Here is a 20,957-nt window from a genome sequence, read left to right as displayed (position 1 = left end):
GGGATACTCGTTAATGCCATATCATTTTCCTTTGGCATCTCAGCGTCAGGGCATTCCCTATAGTCGATTCGGTCTTTCATACGGTAATAAATTACTCTTATACCCTCATATTCGAATCTTTCTGGGAGAAGAGATATTTTAGGCTTTTATGATCTGTATAAATCTCCACTTTCTCCCAGTACAAGTAATGTCTCTAAATCTTTAGTACAAATACCATTTCTGCCAATTCTAAGTCATGTGTAGGATAGTTCATCTCATGTTTCTTCAATTGTCCCATTATCAATAAGTCAACCCATTGACTTTTTCCACTTTCGTGACAATTACCTACAAATAGCATATATAAACCATAAAAAATCATTACTCTCATAAAACAATTATCTCATCTTAGACTATATCACCGAGGCCCACTAAAGGGTCGTTACATTATTGGTGAGGGAAACTCATATTAGGGTCTCTTTGGAGGAGGTCTTGTTCACTCATTCTAACTTCCCAACCTCTCATTGGTCATCTTGATAAAAGATTCTTTTTCCCCTTACTAATTTTCTCTATTCTTTCTTTCTTCTCTATTGTTTTTTCTATTTTCTCTCTTCTTGTTCAACTCTTTTGAGTGGGAGACTATCCCTTGATCTCCTATTTATAGGACACATAATTTTTCTCATAAAAAAGTTAATTAACTTGAGGAAATTTTAATTTATTTTTGTCTTTTGAAATTTTTTTTCTTAAAAAATATCTCTTATGTGTACATAAAAAAAAAGGAAAAGAGGAAAAAAAAATAACAAATCAATGAAAAGTGATTTCCAAGCCATCCCGATAGTCAAAAAAGTCTGCCCAAAACAGCCATTGGAGTCATGGGGTCACTTTCTTAAAATGAGATACTACACATGATTTAGGGAAGTCTGTCTAATGTTCACGAGACTCAAACTCTCATACATTAAGTTCATTAATGCAACTATTTACTACTAAAATATCACTTTAGTGATAATAATTAGTGATTTTGATTATTTATTTTTTTATACATATACTTATTTAAAAAACAAAATGAACATTGTTGTTATCAAATTATAACAATAATATTTATTTATCTAGGATCAGCTTGAGCAAAAGTATCCGTCAATGTCAAGGGTCTAGGGTATTATTCACGAGGCTTCAACGGATCCAGATTGGGTCGGAGTTGGAATTCAACAAGGCCTGAGCCTGGAATAGTATTCAGAATCTTCTCTGCAAGGTACCTGGAAGGGCTTTCGTGGGACCTTGATGGGGCTTTCAATAGATTGGTCTTCCAAAGTTAAGGGAAAGCCGTCCAGAATTTAGCCTGTGGGCACAACAACAATTAGAAGGCTACGTGGGGGAATTCCTCGCGTGGGCTCTCCAACGACCAAGTCAAACAATATTCTGAGAAATACGTCCAATGCATGTCGTAGATAATATGCATGACATTATCGATATGTGCATAAATGCTTGTGTTTATGCTGATGAATAGTTGTTGGTGAATAGTTACTCTTTTATGAATATCACTATTCAAATAACCAACTGGGTCTTGATTAAAATCGACCGGCCCCAATAATTGACTAGGTCTTGATTAAAATCGACTGGCTCTTAATAACGAATGGGTCTTGATTAAAACTGACTGGTTGGAGAATCGATTGGGTCTTGATTAAAATCGACTGGGTTCTCATTAAAATTGATTGGCTCTAGAGAACCGACCGGATCTCGATTAAAACCGACTGGCATCTGATTAAAATCGACTGGGCCTTGAATCGATTGGATCTTCTTTAGAAACGACTGGGTCTTGATTAAAACCAACTGGCCTTTAGCAATGACTGGCTTAAGAACTGATTGGCCCTTAAGAACTGAGTGACCCTTTGAATGCTTGAGAACAAAACAGAGTTTTTATTCCTCCCAAAGATGAATCCCCCAAATGAAGAGACAAGCCGCCTACTTATAAAAGAGAGAGCGAGGGAGACGTTGCAGTCATCCTTGGGAAACACGTGGCAACCATCGAGAGCTTCTCGAATGACATATTCTCAAGTTATTCCTCTCGGGATTTAAGATAGCATGGGGTTAAGAATCGAGTTAGACTCACTCGGTTTAATGGAACCAAGTGGGTCTTGATTGTGACCACCTAAGGGTGGCCACAATTTAAAAGAAATGGGGCCTCTTGGCCCCCCTTGTCTTGAACCGCGTGGAGGCCCCCCCCCCCCCCCCCCATGTGCTCCCCAATTGCTGCTTGACTCTTCTTTGAATTGTTTAGTTGCCGTGTGGTCCAATTGCCTCTAATTCCATGCCTGCTATTATATATATAATATTCATGACTTGCTGGACTTCCAATTGTTTAATAATATATATTCACGTTGCATCAATTGTGTCTTCACGTGAAGGGCTTCAACTTCAATTGCCAAGACTCCACTAATTGTTTAATTGATTAAATATTTCAATTGCCAAGCTTCATCTCATCTTAATTTGCTTCTTTGAATTGCCGAGTGGGGCCCTTGTTGGATTAATTAATTGGGATGAGACTTGGGCCGCCTTTTCCTCAATTGCCAATTAATCTTCCTTTTCCTCAATTGCCAATTAATCTTCAAGCATCAATAATTTAACCCTCAAATGCAAACTTCATATTTTAATGTTGTTGCTGGGTTCCGGCTTACTTCCACGGGTCTTTTGGCAGGGCGTATCAACAATAATAAACTTCATATTCAAGATAAAAGGGGATGAGTGTAAATGGTTGGAAGGATACAGTGGCATTGGGTTGGGGTCTACCTTGCAAATGGTTGGTTGTCCCTTTTGACATAGAAAAGTCTTCTCTGTCACATAGAGTAGCTGCTTGGAAGAAAAGTAAGGCTTTTTCTCTTTGTTTTTAGCTTGTTTTGAGTTTTTAATTTTTTAAAATACTGAAAATATATATATATTTTTGGCTATTTTTGAAAACATAATTTTAAAAATAACTAAAATTTTTGTAAAGAAAACCCAAAATAAGGGTATTTTCAATGAAAATACACTAAAAAGTGAAAAACACAGAAAACAGTCTCACCCCCCATCCCTCAAAAATCTTCTCAAGCATTGACTATTGATCGCCCGCCCCGCCATCTCCATTCCATATCTGGTCGGTGTCACTGGCAAACATAGGCCTTGCTTCCTTCTCCGTCGTAGGTCATCGTCTTGGTCGCCATCGTTGTTCTTCATGTCGTTCGCCATTCGATAGTTTAATGCCACTGCCATGGTCGACTAGTTGAGTTGCTCATTCTCGGCCATGGCGTTGGTCTCCTCCCCTCTTTCCTTTCAAACAAAAACCTCTGTGGCCGTTGTTTAGGAAGAAAGTCGACGGCTAGAGCCGGTGCGATGATGGATGAAGAAAGAGATGGGGCGATCGGCCATGGCATTGGTCCTCTCCCATTTCCTTTCTCATCTCCTTTGTTTGCGATTTGTTTTTTTTTTTGTTTTGTGTTATTTGGTTTTTTTTTATTTTATTTAAATATTAACTGAATATATGATATGATTTTTTTTATTAATTTTTTAATGATATTTTTAAGATTTTGATTTTTTGTTTTATTTTATATGAATTTTATTTTATAGTTTAAAGTATTTGAATCAAATTTACAATTTACTAATAAATATTTACAATTTATTTTGAATCAAATTCATTAAATAAAATATCATAATAACAAAAAAGAAATTATTTTTAAAATTTCAAAGTAAACGCATTTTCTAGTTTTCTGTTTTAGAAAATAGTTTTTCAAAATGACAAAAATAACATGTTTTCAAAAAATCTCAAAATAGACACCCAAAACACAAAATTCAAATGAATTCAAAATTCAAAACTAAAATACAAAAAGAACACCACCGTAGCTTTTGTCCTATTCTGTTTTCTTATATATTTTTTCTTAAAAATATATAAATATGCTCAAAAACTAAATGATGCATCAACCTTAGGCACCCAATTTGTCATATATATATATATATAAGAAATTATTATATTATTCTCATTGGGTAACATAATATTTGTTTAATACGGGAAAAATCAAAGGGGGACGTGGGTCCCACCACTCTCTTCCTCCATGTTTGCATCAAACAAAATTGATGCGAACAATAGAATTAAGTTTCATGTATATATATATATATATAATAAATTAACAAGAACAAAGAGAATTATCAAACCGTGTAAGAATTATTAGTCTAAAATATCACCTCCATCTAGAGAAAGAAGGGGAGAAGCATCGTTGGTCACTGCCATAGGCAGGGCTGGCCCTGAGATTTTAGTGGTCCTAAGTGAAACTATATATAGAGCCCTTTATATTTAAAAATAAAATTACATGTAACAAATACGAATAAAATTGTTTACAATATAAAAATATTCAAAATTATCACAAGAATAGTTTAAAATTCATAATATTACTTAAGAATATGCTCAAAAGTCTTCTAGCAACTTGGAAGAAGAAAAGTAGATTTTGTCCTATTCTGTTTTCTTATATATATTATTACTTAAAAATGCATAAAAATATGCTCTAAAACTAAATTAGGCATAAACCTTCAAACACCCAATTTTGTCACACCCACACACATATATATAAACATTAAACAAGAATTATTGGTCTAAAATGTCACCTCCATCCAGAGAGACAGAGAGATAGAGAGAGAAGCATCGCTGGCATGAACCTGCAAGAGAGAGATGGGGGGGGGGGGGGGGAGAGAGAGAGAGAGGTGGGAAGTTGACCTGAAAGCTTTAAGCCATAGAGGTTGATTGCTTCTCAATATAAATCGTTCTTCTTCAACACCCTTCAATCTGTTCCCCAAGAAAGGAAGAATGGGAGAACTGCTTCTGTTCAATGTCGTAGAACTCATTCTGTCCAAGCTAGGCGAACTTCTAGTCGAAGAACTCTTCCTGGCAAACGGACCAGATGCCGAGCTCCGGAAGCTTGAAACCGCTTTGTCGTCAATCAAACTGGTCCTATTGGACGCAGAGGAGAACCAGTCAACGAACGACGAGCTTCGCAAATGGCTCGCCAATGTCAAGGATGCTTTCGCCGACGCCGATGATCTTCTGGACGAGGTCGAATTTGAAGCTCTCAAGAACCAGGTTAGGGGAAAGTTACGGAACTATCTTACGAGCAGTAGTTCAATTAGTTTCCGCCTTTCAGTTGTTAGCAGGATCAAGGAGATGACAGAGAGGTTACATTTAATTGATGGTGGGAAAAACAAATTTAGGCTTTCTGAGAGGTCTTCGGATCCGCGTAATGTGCGTATACAGAGGGAGACGAGCCATTCTTTTGTTCATAGCGTCCATGTGATAGGAAGAAGCAGGGATGAAGAAGCCATCGTTGAGAGGTTGAATGATGCTCGCGAACATGTTTCTGTCATTCCCATTGTGGGAATTGGGGGCTTGGGGAAGACAACATTGGCTAGGTTAGTGTACAATAATGAGCGGGTTGCTAGGGATTTTGAGCCGAAGATGTGGGTCGGTGTTTCTCAGGATTTTGATATGAATGTGCTGATGAAAAAGATCATTGCATCTGCAACGACTTCACCCTGTGATGAGCAAGATAGTGATCAGTTGCAGCATAAGCTTCGGGGTTGTTTGGCCGATAAGAAATTTTTACTCGTCTTGGATGATATGTGGGACAGCGACCTAGTAAAATGGAGGGAACTGAAATCTCTCCTCATGGGTGGTCGCAGAGGAAGCAAAGTCATTGTCACCACTAGGTCTAATGCAGTTGTTTCCATTGTGGGCAGCGATCATCCTTATGAACTTGGTGGACTTGCTTGGAGAGATTGCTTCTCTTTGATTCTGGAATGGGCTTTTCCAAAAGGAGAAGATCAGAGTAGGCATCAGAACCTCCTCCACATCGGAGAGCAAATTGCAGAGAGATGTAAGGGCGTTCCATTAGCTGCAAGGTCTCTAGGAAGCCTGCTGTACAAAAAAACAGACGAACGTGATTGGCAGCGTGTGAGAGATAGTGAAATATGGAGGTTACAACGTCAGAGGCCAGAGGATATCCTGCCTGCTCTGAAATTGAGTTATGATTACTTACCATCTTACCTGAAACCATGTTTTGCATACTGTTCAATTTTTCAAATGGGGCAATACATTTACAAGGATAAGTTAATTCAGCTGTGGATGGCACAAGGTCTGATTCAGTCAATTCCTGGCCAAAATCTAGAGCCCGAAGACATCGGGGATCAGTATTTTGATGAGTTGTGTTCAACATCACTCTTTCAAGAGGTTGAAGAGAATGGCCCCTTGTATGTAACCTTTAGAATGCATGATCTTGTACATGATCTTGCACAGTCTATAGCACAAACAGAATGCCTAAAGAAGAAATCCCATACGGGAGATGTTTTAAATATGGTTCGGCATGTTTCCTTACTGGGTTGTGATTTGTCAGGACAGGGAGTAGAAAAATCCCTCCTGAAACTTCAGAAGCTGCGAACCATTTTCTTTCCACGGGATGGGATAAGATCCATGCATGATCGTTTTGTTGATGAATGCATCGAAACTTTCCTGTACTTGAGAGTGATCGATTTGGAGGATTCATGTTTTGAAGTCTTACCGAAATCTATTGGTTACTTGAAACATTTGAGGTTCCTTGACCTCAGTTGGAACTGTAGCATCAAAGAACTCCCTGCTTCCATTTGCAAGCTGCTGAATCTGCAGACTCTGAGAATCTCATATTGTAAGGCGTTGAAGAGGTTGCCTAAAAATATAGGGAACTTGATTGGCCTTAGACATCTCTATGTAACCACACAACAGGAATCTTTCCCTGAGAAAGCAATCGGATGCTTGACTTCTCTTCAGTCTCTGTGGATCACCGGTTGTGCCAACCTTGTTTGTTTGCCAGAAGAAATTCAGTGCCTCAGAGCTCTTCGGACATTAGCTATCAGCAGATGCCCGAGATTAGCATCTCTTCCAAAATGCGTAGGAAGTCTTGCCAAGTTAGAGAACCTGATGATCAATGACTGTGAAAAGCTCAACTTGGATGAGGGGAGAATCACTGTAATTGCAAACCTTGGCATCAGGACAATGGTATTTACAGAATTACCAAACTTTGTGAATTGGCCCCGTTGGCTGCGTGGCACAGCTAGGAGTGTAAATTACCTAAGGATTGCATTCTGCCCCAGCCTCCGGAAATTCCCAGAGTGGCTGCAAAACTCAGAGTCGCTTCAGAAACTTGAGATTTTGGGATGCCCGGAAGTGTCAGCACTGCCAAAGGGATTCCAACACCTCCGGGCACTGAAAGTACTGAGGGTTAAAGAGTGTAGCAGGCTGGCCCATACACTACACCCAGAAACAGCAAGAGACTGGCATATGGTAGCTCATATCCCAGAATTATATATCAACAACGCCAGAATCACCTCCTCTCATTATTAGGTAAGCTTGAATTTTCAACCCTCACCCAGCACATAAACATTGTATATCTATCTAATAATGCTAGAAATGAGGTTATTTGTGATAAAATCAAAGTGGGTATCTATTAAAAATAAGATACAGAAGCGATGTATAACATGGTTTGGACATTTAGAAATGTTAGACAAGCACTGGTGGACTCGCATGTGAATAGAGTAGATGAAGTGAAAAAGTTACGTGGGATGACACATAAGAGAAGTTATAATCATAAATAAAGGTGATTGATGTGTTAGGATTTATGTAATGGATACTACTCAATGGGTTAAGGTTTGTTGTTGTTGTTGTTGTGTTATGTATTACTTGTTCAAGCTCCCTTGTCTTTGGAAGGACAATCCCAAGGAAATAATTTCAGAAATTTGGTGCTTTATTCGTGGTTCGAATTATTCAAGCAGCTTACACATTTAATATAAAATTTTGGGGTATGTTTCCTATTTCTTGGATTTTTCAGGAAAGGTTTTGGCCCTCCCAGGGTCGGACCTTCCATGAGGCAACTGCCTCAGGGCCCATGGAAATTTCACAATTTAGGAGCCCATAAATTGAAAATTGCCCATGCAAATTTCACAACTAGGGACCATGGAAATTTCACAACTTAGGGCCCCATGCTTTTTCCACCCGCCCACCCCCTTCACGTGACCCTTCTCCCTTTCTCTCTTTCGCTCGCTGCCCTAGCCCTATGGCCCCTATCTCTTTGGCTCCGTCGCGTCTCGCCCTCGCCCTCGCTCTCGCCTCTCGCTGCTGCTCCGTCGTCGGTAGCTCGCTGCCTCTCTCTCTCTTCTTGTTGCTCCTCGCCCTTCGCCCTCGCTTTCTCGCCTCTCGCTGCTCGATCGGCGATCGCTCGTCCTCACCGACTTGCCTCGCCCTTGTGGTTGATGGCTGGTTGCTCGGGCGCTCGCCCAGCAAGCATTGCCTCTCGCTGCTCTGCTCAGTCGCTAGCTCGCCATCGCCCTTCATCGCTCGCCCTTGTGGGTTGTGGGTTGTGGCCGGTGGCTCGCTACCTCTCGATTGCCGATTGGGTCATCAGATTAGATCTGCTTCTCAGATGCTTTAACTCCATATTTGCTTCAAACGGTTAGTTGCTCCTTCATTTCGTTTTGTTTCGTTTATGGTAGTTTTTAATTGATAATTTAAAAAAAAATTAATTTTATTCTTATGGTATAAATATTTATTTATTTTTTATATTTTATTATAAAAAAATAAAATTTGAATGTAATATACAATTCGGGCCCATTTTCACGTCTCGCCTCATGGCCCCAAAAACTCAAGTCCAGCATTGGGCCCTCCAAAGACCTTTGTTTCCTTGTTCATGGGCCGTAAGTGCTTTTAAGTCCTTTTTTGTGCCAAATTGCCCTTTTGCAGGGCAACACCCTCTAATGATCCTTCTTTTCTAGCACCTCTAAAATCATATCTAAGACATGTTTACCATTTTTTTTTCATTTTTCCTTCGTCTTCAAAGTCCCATATAGTTGGCCCTACCTTGGTTCCTTGTTTTTGCCAGCTTAGTCTACTATTATTCAAATTTAGGTTTTATTAGTTTGATTTATTGAAATTGGGTTGAGCCCAAGCTCATCTATTTGTAGAATTCTAGTTTTAGAATACATTAATTTTTAATAAATAGAAAATATTTATATTAATTTTAAAATTATTAAAAATACAAAAGTAGGTTGAAATAAATATACTTTTTAAATTCTCAAAAGGGTAACTAACCAAGCTATTTTATTTTATTATTTTTAAATTATATGTTTTTTTATTTTTAAAACACTTTTCTCCTTAAAATTTAAAATTAAATTTTATTTCTCATTATTACGAAGCAATATTATAGTATGATAATATATATTAGGGTAAATTACATCTAAATTTTAAATTTTCTTTTAGTTTGGGTTAGAGATAGTCATTTTTGAGAAGGTCTCATGTGGTTTAAAAATATTTCTAGAGATTCATAAGTTTACTTTGTTTATTTGAGAATCTCGTCTAAAAACATTTTTAGACTTTGATGGGTCATTTAATATAAGTAATCTTTCAAATGTTTCAACTCTTATTAAAATCTTCTCAGGTTTACCAGCTGTAATTTTATCCCTCAAAATAAAATGGATATGTTTAAGAATTATTAAATATAAATGTCTGATGGTATGGTTGACAAATTGAAATTGTGTGTCTTGAGAATTTGTGTGCTGTTTAAGTAAAAATGTAAGTTTCTTTAATATTTTATTTATTTATTTATTTATTAGGGTGTCTGAGCTTTGCCCAACTAATTCCCAGAGGGTGGGTGACCTTACCCCCTGATGTACCCCTATGTAAATTCGAATGAGAACACACTTTATACACACTCAGAACTGGACATTACGTGCAGTCCATGCGAGACTTGCCTTTCAGTCTTATCATTACCTTTCAGTTAAATGTTGCCTTTCAGTAATAATTCTATCTTTCAAGTCGCAATACTGATTCAAACTCTGATATTTTATATGAAACTTTAAGTACTTTGCCACGATATGTACGTGGGGCAAGTTTCTTTTTTATTTCTTACATGATGGTCTATATGATGAATGTGACGTATGTCAAAATGATTGAATTCTCTTGGAATTTGTTTGATAGCAACTTGTGAATGACAAGAATAATTAGATTTAAGTCCGTTGTTGTAATGACTCGTTAGTGAGTCTAAATTATTTTTCGGTATTATTTTAGCCTGTATTATATTGTGGCCATAAAATAATTAAATTGGAAAAAAAAAGAAGAGAGGTGAAATGATAAATAAAGGATGTGGATGGAAAAAGAAAAGAAAGGAAAAATAAAAGCAAGGGAAAAAAAAAAAAGAAATGTGTATATGCATGTATGTCTATTTTTAAGAAAAAAGAATTAAATTGAAAGGGGATATGATGGGAATTGGCATATTTAGCAAGGGGTAAAATGGAAAAAAATCAAAGAGAATTAGAGGGGGGAAGGGGGTTGCTCGTGCACTTCATCCTTCATCTCCTCTCATTTCCTACCTTTTCCTTTTTTCTTTTTTCCTTTTTTTCCTTGTTCTTCTGGACCACCTCAAGATCCTCTCTTCTACTTGTTTCTTCTTCCTCTAGCTTGGTTTGTAAACTTCAGTAAGGACCAAAGATCAGTTTGGAGGCAGCAATTTCAGCTTCAATCGGGTTTCTACAACTTAAGGCAAGTTCTCTTCCCTTTCACATTATGTATTTAATCCCCCTTTTTTTCATGGGGATGGTAGGAATGAGTTTTGTGGGGATTTTTGGAAGCCTTGTAAATGAATTTCACCAAGTTGAAATCTAAAAATTGGGGGGATCTTGGTTGGGTTGGTTTTTATGCAAAAATCTGGTTGTCTGTAAATCTTTCATTTGTTATATGATTTTGAGTGTTTAAGCTTGTGGTTTCATTGGAGTATTGATCTACCCCATATTTCCTAAGGATTGACACTAGTTTTGAGCCAAAATCGAGTTTAAATGAGTTGAAAATTGAAAATTTGGGTTAGGGTTTCGTTATGCAAATTTTGTTCTGTTTTTGTTTGCAAAAATCGACTTTCAATATGTCAAAACTTGACTCTCCTTCAAAAGTCGACTTCCAATTTGTAAAAAGTCAACTCTCCTTCAAAAGTCGACTCTCCATATGCCAAAAGTCGACTCTTGCAATGGACTACATTGCGCACCTTGTACCCTTTTAGCCATAACTTTTTGCTCCAATATCAGAATTGAGATCTGCTTTTTGGTTTGTAAACTAGACATCAAGGGATTTGATTTCATATATAATTTGGCATATTTTGGTTGTAAAATGAATTACAAAATTCCTATTTTAAAGTGACATACCATACAAAAAGAATGAATTATCAAGTATGTGCCCACAAAGAGTTCACAATTGTAAGAGTAGTGACAAGATGATCAAGTGGGGCTCAATTTTAGATGAGGCATAAGATGTTCACATACATGTTTCACATGCATGATATACTTATATGTACATTAGCGCACCTACTATTTCGCACGGAGGAAAAGCAAAAGGATATCCTATAAAGGAGAAAGTGTAAGACTGTGGGTTAGAGTCTCCCAACATCTGTCATTGTGATGTATAAGATTGTGGGTTAGAGTCCCACTATAGCTATTTATACTCGCATGAAATGTGGTCAAGACGAGGGTGGAAAGTGATCCACGAGATGATGGTGCATATATTTTACCTGATATCGTATGACATGTGTTGATATGATATATATATGGGATGCATGTATCGTTGAGTTAGAAATGCATGATGTAATCACACATGGTAAAATAAATTAGTTGTATGTCTATTTATGTCTCATTGTTTCCTACTGCCTTACTTTTTCATAAATTATACTTGTTGAACCTTGTGACTCACTTTGTTTATTCTGTGTCAATTCAAATAAAGGGAAAGCGATAGTGGGCGATGAGGCTAGTCACGCCTGATGGTGAGAGATGCATAGTGTATACAGAGTCACCTCGAGCGGAGAATCCTGGGGAGTGTCTTGTTTTCTTTTTAACAGGGCATGGGAGAACAATTGTCTTCATGTAATTTTGTTTCATGCCACCATTTTTTTTTTTTTTTTTGGTATTATATGGGTTGTTAAGCCCAGACCAAACATGTTACTTGATTGTGTTGTATGAATGTCAAGTTCTCTACGTAAATGTTAGTATAATGTCATGAAAGTACTATTGGGATGCTTTGTTTCCATTTCTTAGCGACCTTTTCATGGATTGCCTATGCTAGTAGGTACTCTAGGAGGCAGACCGTGACAGTTGTGTATTAGAATTTGTCATTTTGAAAGAGTAGTATGATCATTATTTGTATATTGATATTTTGTAATGAGTGCATAAGGATGCAAAATTGCATCCTTAAATGTTTTTGATATTATTCTCTTGCCTTGATTATGTGATACTAGGACATGTATTGAAGTTTTAAAATGTGATTTTCAAGTTCATCTATATAATTTCTCAAGAAATTCTAAATATAGTGCAATAGTTATAGCTAGAGTCTTTAAGATCGTTCGAGTGACTTGTAGAGTTAATCGAATACATTCTCATAGAAAATGTTATTGAGAAATGAGTAATAGTACTCAAAATGCTAAGCTAGAGTAATTATTTATAAAATAACTCGAGCTTATCACTCGAGTGACATGGGATTAGAATTCTAGTGTTTAAAAGCACTTTAGCATTTGATATATTTCAGTTTTGATTTATGTCTTTGTATGATTTGATTTGAATATGTGAGTAATAATTTTCTTGAATGAATTTGATTATACATGTCTTGACAATGTCTTGTTTGATTAATGTTATGATGACATATCCAAAGGCTTAAATGTGGTAAACTAGTTTTGTTGTTTGTCTAAAGTATTTCTTGAATAATTGAGATGTCATGCTTGAATGCAAAACATCTTTGACTCTTGAATGTGCTCATTTGAATTTAAGTTTTTTTTTTTTTTTTTGTATGTGATATCTATGTGAGTAAATGATTGAAGAAATTGTTTTCTGTGATTGTTTCTCTCTCTGCTTTCCAAGCGATATTTTATTTATTAAGAGAATAGGTAAACCCTTAAGAATTTTCTGTGTTGTGTGTTGATATCTATGTGTGTATGCTAGGAAAATTATCTTCATGATATTTACTAAGGAAAAATTTAAGGAAAAATTATCGGTACTTCTAAAAGTATTCACGCTCTCATATTGTTTAGTATCCTAAAAGTAAAACTTGCTAAAAGATACACTGAAATGTGTATTCATTAGAAAGTGTTTTGTATATCTATTTTTTAATTAATATCCTTCTATATATATATACCTCTTTATGTGTATGAGTCATATTCAAGTGATATTTGTCTTAAAAAAATTTGTTGAGCAATAGGCATAAACTTAGAGGGAGTTCTGTCTCTTGATGATTTATTCATCAAAGAAATGAAAATTTAAAAAAAGAGGAAAATGTTATACTCTTTCTACTGATATCATATGCTTCATATGGTATCAAACTTCTTACCCTTTTTGCTAATGACAAAAAGGGAGAGAAGGATTAGTAGAACATTTTTAATAAATGTTCTCTTAATCTTTAAAGTTTTGTCATCATAAAAAAGAGAGGAATTGTTGAGTTTGTTCTTGAATGTTTTGATGATGATTATTTTATACAAAACTTTAATGTAAGATATGTTCTATGTTAAGGATGATTCGAGAATAAGTTCAAGGAATATTGATATGTTTATCTATTAATATGTGTTAACGTGTTCTTATTTGTGTTAAAGTTATATTGATATTTAGGATATGTTAAATCTATGCTTTGTCTAGCAGTCTCTATCTAGTATTATGTTTCTCTTTAGGGTCATTCTAAAGATAATGCATGAGTGCAATGTTAAGTTTAGAGTCATTCTAAAGATAGTGCATGAGTGCAATGTTAAGTTCATGATATTCCAAGTATATAAAATATGAGTTAGCTTTACTCTAAGCTCAAGAGCAACCTGCTTCATATATGTATTCTTGATGTCTATTGACAAGCATCAAGTTCTTAGGTAAATGATCATACACTCCAAGTATTGGTTTTTGAGTCTTGATCCATAGAGCCTAATTTGTCTATGTGATGCTGAGTATCAAACTACTAAGATTCTCAATGTTTTGAAAAATTTAGGAAAGAATACTTGAAGAACTTGTCGCTTGGATGTTTGTTGCTTGGAAAACAAAATCATTCAAGTATCTCTCTAAGTATCCAATATTGCTAAATAGGATGCTTTAGAGGTCATAGAATAGAAACAAAATGTTTTTCTGTATTAGATGAATATCAGGTAAGCTATTCGACTAATGTGTGCTTTTGATTAGGTAGACGTGAATCAAAAATCATGTTACTAGGTTTGATGCATTTTTGTGTTATATGTTGTGATTTGATAAATGTGCTAAGTAGAATGATTTTTATTTGAATCTAGAAAACAAAATCTTCTAATTGAGTAACATATATTGTGCTCAATGTATTTGCAATTTTGAAAAATTCTATATGTCCTATCCCAGTTCAATAGCAAATAAATTACTTTATTTATATGTGTTTCAAGTGTATATATTTAATAGTGTGAATGAATATTTATTCACGTATTTATATTTCTATGAAATATGTTGTGTTAAGAAGAATAATTTTTTCTTGATCTAGAAATGAATATTTTTAGTTGAGTAACATTCAATGTACTCAACTTATTATTCTTTAAGAATCTAACGAAATTCCATTGATATGAGAATATCTCACTATCTTTGTTTATTAAAGCTTTCTATGTAACCAAATGAATGTGATTGGAAAGTTAATTTTAACCAACTTTTACAAACAACACTTGTGTATTAAGTATCTTAAATATTTGGTCTTAATGTTTAGGTTAAATTATATATTAGATGTTGATGAGAAAATTGTTTTGATGATGATATTCAAAATAATATATTAAAGATGATTACTGATAGAGTTTTATGTAACCAAATGAATGTGATTCTAAAGTTAATTTTAACCAACTTTTACAAACAATACTTGGGTATTAAATATCTTAAATATTTGGTCTTAATGTTTAGGTTAAGCTATATATTAGATGTTGATGAGAAAATTGTTTTGATGATGATATATATTAGATGTTGATGAGAAAATTGTTTTGATGATGATATTCAAAACAATATATTAAAGATGATTGCTGATAAAGTTTTAATCAAGTAAGGCATAGAATCAATCGAGTGTATCAAAATATTAATCGAGTAAAAATTTCATGTTACTCGAGTAAACTATTGATTTAGGTAATTGAGTCTCCGATCTCATCATCTTAATTGAGTATAAATCCTATTATATTCGAGCAAGTTAATTCTGTATTGCATATTAATCGATTATAAGTTATAATGTATTCGAGTGAGTATAAGTCTATACTTGTCTAAATATTCTTTTGTAATCGAGTAGTTATTGCAAGTTTTTGACAGATCAAATTTATAATCAAATAAATATTTTAATATACTCGGGTAAATCTGAATTATAATCAAGTACTTATTCTCTAGTAATTTGTCAAAGTCTCTGGACCATTTGTGTAATCAATTGTATAAATCTGTAATCGAGTAAATGTTAAAGTTTAATTGATTAAAATCTTAGTTGCAATCGAGTATTTATTTCAAGTTTCTATTGTATAATTGTAATCGATTACAAATATTTTGTAATCAAGTAAAAATTTAAATTTACTTGATTATAATTTTAATCCACTCAAGTAAATGTAAAAATTAATCGAGTATTATTTTTTTGTAATCGAGTAAATATTGATGTATAATTGATTAAATTTAATTTGTAATTAAGTAATTATTTCATATTTCTACAGCAAAATTGTAATCGATTACAAATGTTTTGTGATTGAGTAAACTTCAAAATTAGTTGATTACAAATTGTATGTATTTGAAAACAGACAAAATTTTGTCGATTACAAATTTTGTTTACTCGAGCAAAGATAAAAAATATTTTATTACAAACTCTTTTTATTCGAATAAAAATGTGCTAAAACTCAAAAATTCTAACCGTTAAACTAACTGTTGCAACTGTATTTAATGCACAATTTTGACATTTAAGACTCTAAAATTGATCTAAATTTTATTTCCTTCTTTTATCTTAATTTTTGAATATTCTAATGATTATTTTAAGGAAAAATAAGATTGTTCTTGTAGATATTATTTTCTTAGATAATAAGTATAAAATAAAGAAGAGGCTAAAGAAAAAGCTATTGTTTTTGAACTCTTCATATTTCTATCTTGAGCCAAAGAACCCTAAAAACATGTATCTTTTACGAGCAAAAGAGAGGGATAGTATTCTTTACATCATTTTTAAATCTCTCTTTTTTGTGTAAGAAACTACTTTTAATATTTGGTTTCGATTTTGTAAAAGGTTCTCAACATGCTTATCTTGTTGTGGTTAGTGCTTGAGCTCATAAGAAATACAGTGTAAGAGATTTCAACTATTTTTTATAAAAGTTGTTTGTGTTCGATTACTACTGATATATTAAAAAGTAGAGATTACAGCTGCACCAGTCAAACTAAGTTTTTGGCTGATCTTGCCAAAAGTTATAGCAGATTGTTGAAATTTTTGATGAGAATGAAATGGAGTGAAATAGCTTGTTTGAACAAACTATTATAAAATTTGTATGTGTTACATTATTTACTTTTACCTTTTATTTTAACAAGTTAAATTTTTATTTGTAGCATTAAAAGTTTGCAATCACAGCTATCTAATTTGATCTTGTAAACCTCATTTTTATTCTAAGTGATATTTTGAATATTGGGTTGGGGCCTAACTTGCAAATGGTTTCCCCTTTGACACAGAAAAGTCTCCTTTTGTCACCCAGCAGCTTGGAGGCAAAGTAACATTTGTCCTCTTCTTTTCTCTTATATATTATTACTTAAAAATCCATAAATATGCTCAAGAACTAAATTAGGCATCAACCTCGAACCACCCAATTTGTCATATATATATGAACAAATAACAAAGACAAAGGGAGAATTATCAAACAGCGTAAGAATCATTGGTCTAAAATATCAACACCCTTCAATCTCTTCCCCCAGAAAGAAAAAATGGAAGGCCTGGTTCTGTTCAGTGTCGCAGAACTCATTCAGTACAAGCTAGATAGAAGGACTTCTAGACGAAGTACTCTTCCTGGCAAACGGAGCAGATACCGAGCTCCAGAAGCTTGAAACCACTTTGTCGTCAATCAAACTAGTCCTATTGGACGCAGAGGAGAACCAGTCAATGAACGACGAGCTTCCCAAATGGCTCGCCCGAGTCAAGGATGCTTTCGCCGACGCCGATGATCTTCTGGATGAGGTCAAATTTAAAGCTCTCAAGAACCAGGTTAGGGGAAAGGTACGGAACTATCTTACGAGCCATAGTTCAATTACTTTCCGCCTTTCAGTTGTTAGAAGGATCAAGGAAATGAGAGACAGGTTACATTCAATTGATGGTCTGAAAAACAATTTTAGGCTTTCTGAGAGGTCTTCGGATCCGCGCAATGTGCGTATACAGAGGGAGACGAGCCATTCTTTTGTTCGTAGAGTCGATGTGATAGGAAGAAGAAGGGATGAAGAAGCCATTGTTGAGAGGTTGAATGATGCTAGCGAAAATGTTTCTGTAATTCCCATTGTGGGAATTGGGGGCTTGGGGAAGACAACATTGGCAAGCTTAGTGTACAATAATGAGCCGGTTGATAGGCATTTTGAGCTGAAGATGTGGGTCGGTGTTTCTCAGGATTTTGATATGAATGTGCTGATGAGAAAGATCATTGCATCTGCAACGACTTCGCCCTGTGCTGAGCTAGACAGTGATCACTTGCAGCATAGGCTTCGGGGTTGTTTGGCCGATAAGAAATTTTTACTCGTCTTGGATGATATGTGGGACATCGACCTTGTAAAATGAAGGGAACTGAAATCTCTCCTCATGGGTGGTCGCAGAGGAAGCAAAGTCATTGTCACCACTAGGTCTAATGCAGTTGTTTCCATTGTGGGCAGCGATCATCATTATAAACTTGATGGACTTGCTTCGAGAGAGTGCTTCTCTTTGATTCTGAAATGGGCTTTTCCAGAAGGAGAAGATCAGAGTAGGCATCAGAACCTCCTCGACATCGGAGAGCAAATTGCAGTGAGATGTAAGGGCGTTCCATTAGCTGCAAGGACTCTAGGAAGCCTGCTGTACAAAAAAAACAGACGAACGTGATTGGCAACGTGTGAGAGATAGTGAAATATGGAGGTTACAAGGTCAGGGGCAAAATGATATCATGCCTGCTCTGAAATTGAGTTATGATCACTTACCATCTTACCTGAAACCATGTTTTGCATACTGTTCAATTTTTCAAATGGGGCAATACATTTACAAGGATAATTTAATTGAGCTGTGGATGGCACAAGGGCTGATTTGGTCAAGTCCTGGCCAAAATCTAGAGCCCGAAGAAATCGGGGATCAGTATTTTGATGAGTTGTGTTCAAGATCACTCTTTCAAGAGGTTGAAGAGAATGGCCCCTTGTCTGTAACCTTTAGAATGCATGATCTTGTACATGATCTTGCACAGTCTGTAGCACAAACAGAATGCCTAAAGAAGAAATCCCATGCGGGAGATGTTTCTAATATGGTTCGGCATGTTTCCTTACTGGGTTGTGATTTGTCAGGACAGGGAGTAGAAAAATCCCTCCTCAAACTTCAGAAGCTGCGGACCATTTTCTTTCCACGGGATGGGATAAGATCCACTCATGATCGTTTTGTTGATGAATGCATCTCAACTTTCCTGTACTTGCGAGTGATCGATTTGGAGGATTCATGTTTTGAAGTCTTACCGAAATCTATTGGTTACTTGAAACATTTGAGGTTTCTTGACCTCAGTTGGAACTGTAGCATCAAAAAACTCCCTGCTTCCATTTGCAAGCTGCTGAATCTGCAGACTCTAAGGATCTCAGATTGTAAGGAGTTGAAGAGGTTGCCTAAAAATATAGGGAACTTGATTGGCCTTAGACATCTCTATGTAACCACACAACAGGAATCTTTCCCTGAGAAAGCAATCGGATGCTTGACCTCTCTTCAGTCTCTGTGGATCACCGGTTGTGCCAACCTTGTTTGTTTGCCAGAAGAAATTCAGTGCCTCAGAGCTCTTCGGACATTAGCTATCAGCAGATGCCCGAGATTAGCATCTCTTCCAAAATGCATAGCAAGTCTTGCCAAGTTAGAGAACCTGATGATCAATGACTGTGAAAAGCTCAACTTGGATGTGGGGAGTATCACTACATTTGGAAACCTTGGCATCAGGAAAATGGTTTTTGCAGAATTACCAAACTTTGTGAATTGGCCCCATTGGCTGCGTGGCACAGCTACGAGTGTAAATTACCTAAGGATTGCATACTGCCCCAGCCTCGGGGAACTCCCAGAGTGGCTGCAATTCTCAGCATCGCTTCAAAAACTCGAGATTTTTGGATGCCCGGAAGTGTCAGCATTGCCAGAGGGATTCCAACACCTCCGGGCACTGAAAGTACTGAGGGTTAAAGAGTGCAGCAGGCTGGCCCGTAGACTACACCCAGAAATAGGCAGAGTTTCAAATATGGTAGCTCATATCCCAGAATTATATATCAACAATGCCGGGATCACCTAGGTAAGCTTGAATTTTCAACCCTCACCCATCACATAAACATTGTATATCTATCTAATAATGCTAAAAATGAGGTTATGTGTGATAAGATCAAAGTGATTCCTATTGAAAATAAGATACAGAAGCCATGTTTAACATAGTCTAGACATTTGGAGACCTTAGACAAGCACTCGCGGACTCGCCTGTGAGAATAGTAGATGAAGTGAAAAAAGTTACGTGGAAAGACATAAGAGAAGTTATGATTGATTGGTGTGTTAGAATTTATGTAATGGACCCTACTCAATGGGTTATGGTTTGTTGTTTTGGGGTTATGTATTACTTGTTCAAGCTCCCTTGTCTTTGGGATATGTTTCCTATTTCTCTGGATTTTTCAGGAAAGGTTTTGGCCCTCCAAAGACCTTTCTTTCCATGTTCATGAGCCGTAAGTGCTTTTAAGTCCCTTTTTGTGCCAATTAGCCCTTCCATTGGACAGCACCCTCCAATGATCTTTCCTTGCTATGGAACTTTTCTAGCACGTCTAAAATCATATAAAAGACATGTTTACCATTTTTTTCCATTTTTCCTTCGTCTCCAAAGTCCCATATCAGTTGGCCCGACCTTGGTCCCTTGCTCTTGCCAGCTTAGAGTAGTATTGTTCGTATTTAGGTTTTATTAGTTTGATTTATTGAAATTGGGGTGATCCCAAGCTCATCTATTTGTAGGTTCAAGCTCTAATGATCTTTCCTTCCATATTTGTAGGTTCAAGCTCATATATTTGCAGTATTTGTGATAGGACAGGGTGGCTTGATAGAGCATTGATATTGTTTAGTTATTTATTTGAATACAAATGTACCAATCATTACTTATTAATTTAAAATGCCTGTATTCAAATTTTGTATTTCCTTTTGATTTATTGTTGTTAATACATGGGATATTTTCGTTACACATTTTGTCATTTTAATAGGTTAGCATTGCTTATGTGTTGATAGCATGTTAGTATTGTTTGATATCATAGTGATATTCAGTGTCCTATTAAGGGACAGTGTTAATCACAACTTTATACTTAGTCTTTATTGTTAGATAGTATTTATTTACTAATATATAGATAAAAAAAAGTAGGATATGAAAAATATTTAAGATAAACAGTACTTTTCTATTGTGTTCATTAAATTTATCTAGTGACCGTTGAAAAAGAAGTCACGTGATTTCTTATTTGAGTTTTTACAGATAAATTTATAAATTTATCTTGATTTTTATAGATAGGAAAAAATGACATATGTGTCCTTTAGTGTATTCTAAAAAATTTAATAAATAATTTGATAAAAATATGAGAATGTTTTCTAACTCTATCTTGACTTTTCATATGTTAATTCAAAAATCATTTCAACCTTATATTAATATAACCTTGTCTTTTGTTATTTTAACAAATGCCACTTTAACCAATACTATTTTCAAGGAAATGACCCTTTTCCTTGAAATATAACCCTT

At 35.5% G+C, this 20,957-nt stretch overlaps 3 protein-coding genes across 11 annotated transcripts in view; all 3 read left to right on the top strand.

The window, feature by feature from the left end:
* The window catches only part of LOC127788344 (putative disease resistance protein RGA1), a 56,318-nt gene that overhangs the window by 12,493 nt on the left and 22,868 nt on the right, over nucleotides 1-20,957 (top strand). Inside the window, exon 1 of one of the 3 annotated variants that reach the window (XM_052316501.1) lies at nucleotides 18,087-18,106. The exons of the other annotated variants lie outside the window; for them this stretch is intronic. The gene's annotated coding sequence lies outside the window, so the exon portion shown is untranslated. Of the gene's footprint in view, nucleotides 1-18,086; nucleotides 18,107-20,957 lie in introns of those variants that run through there. 3 annotated transcript variants of the gene reach the window in all.
* LOC127788343 (disease resistance protein RGA2-like) overlaps nucleotides 4,606-20,957 on the top strand; it is a 55,358-nt gene continuing 39,006 nt past the window's right edge. For 2 of the 6 annotated variants that reach the window (XM_052316496.1, XM_052316494.1), the window contains exon 1: nucleotides 4,606-5,889. In XM_052316496.1, the coding sequence (XP_052172456.1) occupies nucleotides 4,802-5,889 (1,088 nt within the window). In that variant the 5' untranslated portion in view covers nucleotides 4,606-4,801. Of the gene's footprint in view, nucleotides 7,364-10,467; nucleotides 10,550-11,773; nucleotides 12,204-18,388; nucleotides 20,411-20,957 lie in introns of those variants that run through there. The other 4 variants (XR_008020322.1, XM_052316492.1, XM_052316493.1 and 1 more) reach the window with 4 other exon arrangements.
* Nucleotides 16,843-18,024, top strand: LOC127788348 (putative disease resistance protein RGA3). Of its 2 annotated transcripts, XM_052316510.1 has the most exons (2): nucleotides 16,843-17,227; nucleotides 17,344-18,024. In XM_052316510.1, exons 1-2 carry the CDS (start codon nucleotides 17,154-17,156, stop codon nucleotides 17,774-17,776), a joined length of 507 nt encoding a protein of 168 aa, XP_052172470.1. In that variant the 5' UTR covers nucleotides 16,843-17,153; the 3' UTR covers nucleotides 17,777-18,024. The 2 variants fall into 2 exon arrangements, with proteins under 2 accessions (XP_052172470.1, XP_052172469.1); XM_052316509.1 differs by having other exon boundaries at nucleotides 16,843-18,024.

Source organism: Diospyros lotus, chromosome 13, assembly GCF_014633365.1.
Source record: "Diospyros lotus cultivar Yz01 chromosome 13, ASM1463336v1, whole genome shotgun sequence".
NCBI classification, from domain to species: Eukaryota; Viridiplantae; Streptophyta; class Magnoliopsida; order Ericales; family Ebenaceae; genus Diospyros; species Diospyros lotus.
Note: the sequence above shows the minus strand (reverse complement) of the source record. Positions and strands in the feature narration are given on the sequence as shown.

Excerpts from the sequence above, each read along its gene's own strand:
- LOC127788348 (XM_052316509.1), top strand. The coding sequence starts at position 17,114 with ATGAACGACGAGCTTCCCAAATGGCTCGCCCGAGTCAAGGATGCTTTC.